The sequence below is a fragment of the Lactuca serriola genome, chromosome 9, assembly GCF_051521515.1.
Source record: "Lactuca serriola cultivar US96UC23 chromosome 9, Lser_US96UC23_V15, whole genome shotgun sequence".
Lineage (NCBI taxonomy): Eukaryota > Viridiplantae > Streptophyta > Magnoliopsida > Asterales > Asteraceae > Lactuca > Lactuca serriola.
The window spans coordinates 100,029,278-100,039,298 of record NC_136416.1 but is presented as its reverse complement, the minus strand read 5'-3'; the positions used below and the strand labels follow the sequence as shown (position 1 = coordinate 100,039,298).

Sequence of the window (10,021 nt, the reverse complement as noted above, 5' to 3'; positions counted from 1 at the left end):
TAAGAAACTAGAGGGCTTGGCCGATTTTGAGAAGTGTGTGTTATCTCAAGAGTCTTTCCAAGAGCATTTGGTGTTGTGTGAAGCATTTGAGGCATCACACTTGGGGTGCTAGGCTCACAAGGTTTCAAGGAACACAAGCAACAACAAGGTAAGTTATTCTATCTATGATTCAAGTTAAAATTGTTCCCCATGTATGCTAGATAGGAATATAACCTTGGAATTCAACTTTGCATGATAATTAGACAAACATAGATCCAAGGTTATTAGGGTTGCATGTACACTTAGGAAGTGTTAGAATGCTCAAAACCCATCAGCTCCTACCACCGACCATACCCCCAGACTATATATATGGGACCCGCATCTTCATTTGAACTTTCTTGGCCAAAAACTCTCTCATTTCTCTCTACATCTCGACCATAAACCCCAAAACACCCTCATTTCTTCCGAAAATCATCAAGAATCACCTCTGGAGGTTGTTGTGGAGCATCTAAAACACGTTTTTCATCGAATCCAGCATACTTGTTCTTGACTTTACAGTCGTACACACTTCAAACATTCAAAGACCGTAAACCGTTTAAGAGACTGTTCATAGCCGTAAGTAGTTCACAGCCGTAAACCCCCTTCATGGCCGCAAACCCTCCTTAGGTTGTGAACTTGGCTAAAAACTTGTTTTCCCTAATTCAATCGAGTCCTGGTAACATTCCTAAACCAAAAACAAGTGATTTTCTAACACTTTATCTAACAAAATCGCTAATTTAGATACATACAACCCGAGGGTCTTCACTCCCAGTTTCGATGTCTGACTTTTCACGCAACCAACTGTGAGTTCATACCCCTATGCTTTTACTAATTTTAACGTTTTCAGGGGGAATACAAGCCAGACACAAATGATTTTTGTGAACTTATACAAAAGAATTTCAACAGGTTTAAAACTTATGCAAATGATATAGCCAAAAGGTCTACATATTTTATAAAATATGTGTATATTTTATCCCTTTTGTAACATGCCGAGCATAAGGGACGTTTTTAACGTACAGCCATAATTGCATAGTTTTCAGATCATTACATGAGCCAAGTACACGATATACATGCAAACTATAATAGTTATAGTTTGACATTTCAATCCACAATTTTACAAATTCAGAGCTTATACATTAACATACATATAAACTATGATGGGTTTAGTTTATGACATACATTACTACTTTGGATTTCAAGGGTACAACATTAAATAATTATTTAAGTATAATTATTGTTACATTACAAGTATACAAACGGATGCAAATACAACTAGTTAATATAGGATTGTGAGACATCTCTTCAATTGTACCCTTCGGGGTACGCAATAAATCCTATCATTTAATATAATCGGGGTCTCCTGGAGGGAGAGCGTGGTATTTGTGAATAGATCTATTCGGGACTGACAATCCCACACCTAAACTGCTAGCTACAGTTAGGCAGGCATGCCTGGGGTGACAAATGTCATACATCCGACACCTGAAGAACGTCGTAAAGGTCACTAGGTCATATCAAGCATGGTTATACGACTCACAATAGTATAAAATAACCTATGTTTACGGGATTGCATTCTTCATTAGTTTTATTTTAAATAATAAAACTACTATACATACTGGTGGTAGCCAGGGTTTTTTAACAGAACATATAGTTAGGGTTTTCAAATAGAACATATTATACATACTGGTGGTAGCCAGGGTTTCTAAACAAAACATACTATACATACAAGTGGTAGTCAAGGTTTTTGAACAGAATATGGTAACGAACATACATGTTAGAAAATATTGGATTTTCTTGGGAAACATGTATACATTTATACAGAATTCAATGACTGGTTTTCAGTACAAAAACATTCTTATGAACTCACCAGCTTTATGCTGATACTCTTTCAAAAATCGCTCGTATTCTCAGGAAATCAGTAGACAGGTACATCTGCAGACTTCTGAGAAGACAGAGCGTATAAAGTCTCGTATTTCTTTTTGCTACTTTTGATGTATAAAATTATGAAGCAAACAGATGTAAATACTTTTTATATATTCAATGTAGTGGTTGTGTTTACTTTGATTACTATGATGCAATTGTTGTGATACTACATATGATGTCATCCACCCCCGAACGTTTCTGCCGTTTCGGTTTGGGGGTGTGACAAATATATATATATATATATATATATATGTGTGTGTGTGTGTGTGTGTGTGTGAAAAGTGAATATACATTACAACCCTACATAAGCTTAGGTACTAAACCTCATGAAAATACACCGTTTTACTATATAAAGAGCCGTTAGGGGGACTCACGATTAACACTTGAAGATGTAGATTCAAGATCAACGCAATAATTTTGATAAGGTAACAAAAATATTGATTATTTTTTACCTTCGTGACAGTGAAAAAAAATAATGTTCACTAGAGTGAAATAATAAACAATAATGGAGAAAAGAAAACTTGGATGATAAAACGATAATAGAAGAAAGAAATATTATCGAGGATGATATATTTAATAAATGAAAACTAAATCGTGTATATTTACTAAGTTAAAACGACATAGGTTTAGTATCTAAGTTTAGGTGGGACTTTAATGTGTGTGTGTGTGTATATATATATATATATATATATATATATATATATATATATATATATATAGTGTTAGGTTCAAATGTGAATCATTAACTATTGTGTGGCCGTAGGGACCAATAAAATTTAAGAAAAATTAATTCATTAATAAAATTATATAAAGGTAATTTTGTAATTTTTTATATAAACTTATTTATATACCAAAATAAATTAAGATATATATGGAAAATCTCTTAAATAAAGGATCTCTTACACCTAAAATCCCAGCATGCTACATCTCAAAAACCCTACGTCTTTTATTCTCTCCGACACCGATTCTGCCCTTCCCCTCATTTCTCTAACGCCGGCCCGTTCTCCGGTGATCGTCGCAACCTAAGAAGGAAATAGCAGATGTTATAGTCCATATTTAAAAGAAGTTAGAGGTACATGATGAATAATTTTTTAAGATATGTAATTCCTTCCCTAATTATATACTGGTTATGTTTTTCAATCGATTAGGCAGCTGAATATTTGACTTTGTGCCCTTTGGTTAATCTTTTTCTCCCTTTGATGATTTGATACAAATTTATTGTGCTCTTGTGTAATTAAAAGTAGTCATGGAAAAAATTATGAAGAAGAAAACAACAAAATTTGATTATAAAATTGACTTTTTATATCTTTATTTCTCTGTGGTAGGCACACATTCATACGATAAAAAATGTTTATTTTTTATTCTGTGTATGTCTTTAGTGTGTAAATATGTACATATGGTTAGATTACTTATTGGTATCTCATTTTCTAATGCTAAAATTTTCATTTCAAATATGACAATTGTGTATTGGATTTATAATATTAGTTTATTAAATCTAGTTTTTTTTTTTCTTTTTTTTAGTGCATTCATTAATATTCTAATTCTAAATTACTAGAACATTAGTTGTTACTAATCACAGCGTAATTTTTTTTCTTCAGTGCATTCATTAATATTCTAATTTTAAATTACTAGAACATTAGTTGTTACTAATCACAACGTAATCCGTACATTGTAAAAGAAATTGGAATCATCTCATTTTATTTTGGTTGTACATAATGGATAGAGAATTTGGTTGATATATATATATATATATATATATATATATATATATATATATATATATATATATATATATATATATATATATATCTTAAAACATTTTAAGGTTTAAGATAGTAGTAGAGATGTTAGCTATTCTTATGGGTACGTGTTACAATTCAAGACTACTAGAATGTAGCAAAGTTGTCTTAAACAACAATGGTGACTGGAAATTTAAAGACAATATGAGTACAATTGAGATTCACCACACTAACTAGTCAAAATATATTATTAAGTACAAGCTATTAAAGCAGAACAATAATGAAAATGAAGATTCTTTCAAGAATGATATAATATTTTTATAGAATGGAGATTTTTTTAAGTATAACTTGCTCTAAAACATTATATTCTTAAAGAATGTGAAAAATTACAACAATTTCAATGTATTTTTATAGAATGTGACTATAAATATGATTTCTTTGTTTATTTTTGTATCTTAGATTATTGAATAATGTTAACAAAAGATGATAATTCTTTAAGAATGGTTGTTATTCTACAACCGATGGTTAAAAAATTGTTATTATTTAAGTTCATTTTATTCTTATCTGGTTCATGCATGTTGTTATTTTTCAAGATAAACATAAACATATTTTTTCAGAATGTACACGTTAAAAGAATTATTATCACTCTTTAGTGTTTTTTTTTTTTTTTTTTTTTTTTTTGGAACGGCAAATCTAACTACTCCTAATTTCACATATGTCTCCAGTGAGACTTGAACACTAAACCTCTAGGAGGGAGGGTAACACCCGATACCCTTGGGCTAGAAGGCTTTTAGTAATTAAGAGATAATTTATTCCTAAAAATTCATAATTTTCCCTTTTCAAATTTATATTAGTTGACAAAAATACTCTTACAATGAGATTTAAGTGATTATATGGTACATACTACTCCATTCCAATACATAGTCCCTAAGATCATAACCATTCAATATTTTCATCTATTAGTCCAGAATTGTTCTTACGACCACACAATAGATGTCATATATATATATATATATATATATATATATATATATATATATATATATATATATATATATATATATATATATATATATAGAGAGAGAGAGAGAGAGAGAGAGAGAGTTAGGTTCAAATATTTTCACTATCTATTATGTGCCCGTATGATTGATTTTGGACCAATTATTTTAGTTATTTTAAGAAAGTAATTAATGCATATTAAATGTTGAAGATCTAATTAATACCTATTATATCTTCAACATGTAATATGCATTAATTACTTTCTTAAAATAACTAAAATGATTGGTCCAGAATCAATCATACGGGCACACAATAGATAGTGAAAACAAAATAACCTAACCCTATATATATATATATATATATATATATATATATATATATATATATATATATATATATATATATGTATGAAATTTTTTACGAAATCCTATGTAGATGATGATATGAATTGTGAATGCTTTGATAAAAAAATGTGGAGACATAAGATTTTATTAAATATTTAATATATAAAATTTAAATAGGAATGTATAAATTTCAATAAAAAAATCACATGTTATCCGGCATTTTCTCATCCACAAGTTTAACTTCCCTTATGCAAATATCGTAATCCGCCACGTCATCCTGATAATCCTATGCGATAGCAGCATCAGATTTCATTTCCTTCTTCCAACCAATCACAGACATCCTACATGGCAAGTCTACATCCACCAGAAGTTCCATTTAGCAAGGACCTTACCCTTCTCAATTCTCATCGCAACCACACACAAACAGCTAAAGGTTTTCCGGCAAGAATGGCTTCTATGGCAGCAGCGTCCTCCCTCGGTGTGTCGGAAATGCTTGGAAACCCGCTCAACTTTTCCGGTACATCCAAGACGGCTCCTTCGGCTTCCAGTCCTGCCACCTTTAAGACCGTCGCCCTTTTCCAAAAGAAGAAACCGGCACCCAAGGCTAAGCCCGTTGCGGTCACCCCAGCTTCCGACGAGCTCGCCAAGTGGTACGGTAAGTATTATCACGACCACTACTTTCTCTAACCATGCATCCTCACCATTTGAATTTCATGATTTAACTTGAACTTGACAACAATCTAAATTTATCTTACAGGTCCTGAGAGAAGAATCTTCTTGCCGGAAGGTCTTTTAGACCGATCGGAGATCCCCGAGTACCTCAACGGGGAAGTCGCCGGAGAGTAAGTCAAAGCTATATATATCATCTACATTCACAATATACCATACCAGTTAAATGACTTTTATTAATTTCATCATATAATTTATATGCAGTTATGGTTATGATCCTTTTGGACTTGGCAAGAAACCAGAAGACTTCGCCAAGTAAGTTTCTATTCAATTCAAGATAAATTATACATACAGAGTTGAGCAAGACAAGTCAGGGAAAAATCTATTCTGTCGTTAATTAATTACAACAATTAATTTTATGCAATGAAGATACCAAGCGTTCGAGCTTATTCATGCACGATGGGCTATGTTGGGTGCTGCGGGTTGCATCATTCCGGAGGCCTTCAACAAGTACGGTGCTAACTGTGGCCCCGAAGCTGTGTGGTTCAAGGTTCGTATCACATCACTTAAATCATATATATCATGGTGATTGGTGAAACTAATTAAAGGACGAAAATTTATGACTCGAATTTGATCATGAGTTTATATATATTTGGGTACATGCATGCAGACCGGTGCTTTACTACTTGACGGAAACACATTGAATTACTTCGGGAAGAACATTCCCATTAACCTGGTCCTCGCTGTCGTTGCGGAGGTTGTTCTTGTTGGTGGTGCAGAATACTACAGAATCACCAATGGTTTGGTATGTAGTATGTACATATATGAATCATAGAGTTAACTAATTTTTTCATGAATGTATTCCATGAATGATTTTGGGGGGTTTTATGTACAGGATTTAGAGGACAAGCTACACCCTGGTGGGCCATTTGACCCATTGGGATTGGCTAAAGATCCAGATCAGTTTGCATTGTTAAAGGTGAAGGAGATTAAGAATGGTAGACTAGCAATGTTCTCCATGTTTGCCTTCTTCATCCAAGCGTATGTGACAGGACAGGGTCCTGTTGAAAACCTAGCATCGCACTTGAGCGATCCCTTTGGAAACAACATACTAACGGTCATTTCTGGAAACATTGAACGAACCCCAACCCTGTAAACCCCTTGTTTGTACTCAAAACAATGTAATCTATATATATTTATTTTTGTATCCACCGTTCATATGAGAAAAGGATCAATCGTTGCAGTGGTAGATGATATGCTATATTTAAGATTAAAAAACATCTTTGCTTTTCTCTTTGACTTTATCATTTTACTTAAAGGTAAACAAACATGAACCACTAAATTTATGTGAACATAAGGTTAGGTTCGATTAATGCTGTTTCATTGGGATAATTTTTTATCGCTTGACACGGATAAAATACAATATTTTTCTAATTATATTATTTAACTACTCACATAAAAAGTATCGGTTTTTGAGTTGGTGGAGAAAATGTTGATTATTTTTAATATCATCAAACAATTTAAGTAGTTAAAATTTACAAATGAATTGAAGTCTTAAGCAGCTCAAGAATAAGTCAAAAGGTACGGAGTTCATATTTGTATGAGGTAGTTTGAACCCAAACATATTGACTAACGGGATGAATGTGAAACGACTCTCTTGACAATCTAACACTACAAAAAGAAAACCTGAGAAGGTCATGAGACAAGCCCTTGTGGGGTTCGAGGCATGAACGTTTCTTCGGATTCATAGATGCAAAGCTTTTGACTCTTTAAGTTGGAATTATTTGGAGGATGTCATGAGGCAAATGGGGTTTGGAAACACCTGGTGAAGCTGGGTCCAAGCTATTCTTTCATCCTCGAAGGTCTCAGTTCTGGTCAATGGATCCCCTACCAAAGAATTCTTTTTAGATAAAGGGGTGAAACAGGGAGATCCACTCTCCCTTTTTCTATACATTATTGCAGCATAGGGTCTCAAAGTCGTTTTGGAAGAGGCTATACAAAAAAGGATCTTTGAAGGAATTGAGATGACTAATGAAGGGAGAAATATCTCCCTTTTTCAATATGTCGATGACACCATTTTCTTGGGGAAATAGTCTAAGGACAATGCTAGAAATCTTCAAAGAAGCCTTACTTGCTTTCACCTTGCGTCTAGTCTAAAGGTGAACCTTCAGAAGAGCAAGATTTTAGGTATTGGAGTTTCTAGAGGAGAGGTATCATCTATGGCTCGGTTGTTGAAGTTGCATGAAGGCGAACTTCCATTCTATTATCTTGGTATGCCGGTGGGTGGAAAGTCTTCTAATGTGTCGACTTGGGTTCCTCTTATTGACAAGTTTCAAAAAAAACTTTCAATGTGGAAAGTAGGAACTCTTTCCATAAGAGGGAGACTAACATTGATAAGGTCCGTTCTTGGTAGCCTGTGAACATTTCTCTTTTCGCTTTATAAGGTCCCTAAAAAGGTAATTTCAAAGCTCAAAAGTATCCGTAACAGATTCTTATGGGCTGCGTCCTCGGATCAAAAAAAGATCACTTGGATTGCATGGCAGAAAACCATGAACTCCAAAGCTTTAGGGGGATTAGATATTGGAAGCTTACGAGCATGTAACCTTGCTCTTATCATGAAGTGGTGGTGGCGCTATAAAGATGACACAGAAGGAATTTGGAAAAGGTTATTATTTGCATTTATGGGGATCAAGGGGGCTAGGAGTGATGATACCATTGGGTAAAAGGAATATAGTTTAGGGCAGAATAAGCAACGTGTGTAAGGATCTGGAGCCTTTCAATATTGATCTCAATACACTTTTCTATAGAAGAAATGATTATGGGGGTAATTCCAAAGGTAGTAAGTGGTGTTGGAGTCTTGATGCTAGTGGCGATTTCATTGTATCTTCCCTTAGGAAAGAAATTGACAAAAGCTTCTTAGAGTCTACCAGTACGCCTACGGTTTGGACTAACATTGTTCCAGGGAAAATCAACATTTTCATATGGCGTGCTAGACTTGGTAGATTACCGACGAGATCTAACCTTACTCGGAGGGGGGTGGATATTCCAAGTACTTTATGCCCGATGTGTAATGCGTTTGAGGAGAATGAAGATCATATATATAAAGATTGTTCAACCACTAGGGAGTTGGGAGCACTTCTACGCTTGTGGTGGAAGGATTCTCTCAATGAAAATGACTCTTTGGACAACCTCATTGTAGTAAACTCAATCCACAAAAAAAGGCAATAGAAAGAAAGATATCGTGGATGTGATCTCTAGGGCCTTCTTATGGGCTATTTGGACGTACATGAATAGTTTGATCTTTAATAGCAAAGTGAGAAACCCTTCTCTTCTTGCTTTTGATGTCAAAGCTTTAGGGTTTTGTGGCTTAAAAATAGAGCTAAGTGGGGAAGATCTTTGTTTTAGGACTCATGGGTTGATAACCCTATTTATTGTAGCTTGTAATTCCGTCTTCTTGTTGTTTTCTAATAAAGTCTTGCTGTTAAGAAAAAAAACAAATTCAAAATGTAGCATTAGTGGTTAACCGTAAAGAGACAGTGACTATTGTACATGGTTGTAATCGATATCGAATATATCTACCATTTTGAATATGTGATAGTGTTATTACTTCAGACAAGGCATGTAACTAAATGTGTAATAGCAATGCGTGAAATTAAGGTAATGAGTGGAAAAAAGCAACCATACTAAGCTAAGAAAGGTGCTTGTTGAGTAAGGTCGGCTTTCTTCGAATGCCTGAGCGCTTTTTTCTCATATCGATCATTTAATATCCTTGACTTTTCAATAAGGGGCGCGTTAGCTAGGCCGTTTTCTTGCAGGAGTGCTAGCGCGCGCCCTTACGTTTTCTTCGCTTGCTCTGCAGTACGAGCCTCATACAAAGCCGCGCCCCTTTAATATGATGAAGGAGGGCCGCCCTCTTTTCTTTTCCGCACCAATCATTATTTACTACTACATCTTTTTTGGGGTGTATAGCTCAGTTGGTAGAGCATTGGGCTTTTAACCTAAGGGTCGGAGGTTCAAGTCCTGCTATAACCAAACCTAACTTGCACTATACTATGAGTAAGGATGCGTAGTAGCGCAAAGAGCACTCTTTGGCCTTTAGATTAGAGGCGCGAGCAGACACGATATGGTTCGTGAATTAATCATGAATGATTTGATTTCGTTGGAGTTTGTACGACTGCAATAAATTTTGTTCCATTAGAAACCAGACCTTTAGTGATGGGATACAAAATCTTGTATCTTAAATATATGTGACAGACTACAAAAAACATATACGAAGCTTTGAGACAGATCAACGATGGAATAATGTTACTGAGTTTTGTTGTCGATGTCCTA

The 10,021-nt window shown here is 34.3% G+C and overlaps 1 protein-coding gene and 1 non-coding gene across 2 annotated transcripts; both read left to right on the top strand.

Moving 5' to 3' along the window:
- The first annotated feature begins 5,350 nt into the window (after positions 1–5,350).
- LOC145076779 (chlorophyll a-b binding protein CP26, chloroplastic) lies at positions 5,351–6,938 on the top strand. The gene is made up of 6 exons (XM_079022570.1): positions 5,351–5,675; positions 5,778–5,862; positions 5,954–6,004; positions 6,119–6,239; positions 6,360–6,494; positions 6,585–6,938. Exons 1-6 carry the CDS (start codon positions 5,366–5,368, stop codon positions 6,843–6,845), a joined length of 963 nt encoding a protein of 320 aa, XP_078878696.1. The 5' UTR covers positions 5,351–5,365; the 3' UTR covers positions 6,846–6,938.
- A 2,710-nt stretch (positions 6,939–9,648) lies between these two features.
- TRNAK-UUU (transfer RNA lysine (anticodon UUU)) lies at positions 9,649–9,721 on the top strand. Its single transcript has one exon. It is a non-coding gene; the product is annotated as a tRNA-Lys (tRNA).
- Positions 9,722–10,021: the final 300 nt, after the last annotated feature.

Bases quoted from the DNA above. Each gene is read 5' to 3' on its own strand.
- LOC145076779 (XM_079022570.1), top strand. From the start codon at position 5,366: ATGGCAAGTCTACATCCACCAGAAGTTCCATTTAGCAAGGACCTTACC. The intron at 6,005-6,118 runs GTAAGTTTCTAT...TATGCAATGAAG, and splicing joins AAACCAGAAGACTTCGCCAA to ATACCAAGCGTTCGAGCTTA. The intron at 6,240-6,359 runs GTTCGTATCACA...ACATGCATGCAG, and splicing joins CCGAAGCTGTGTGGTTCAAG to ACCGGTGCTTTACTACTTGA.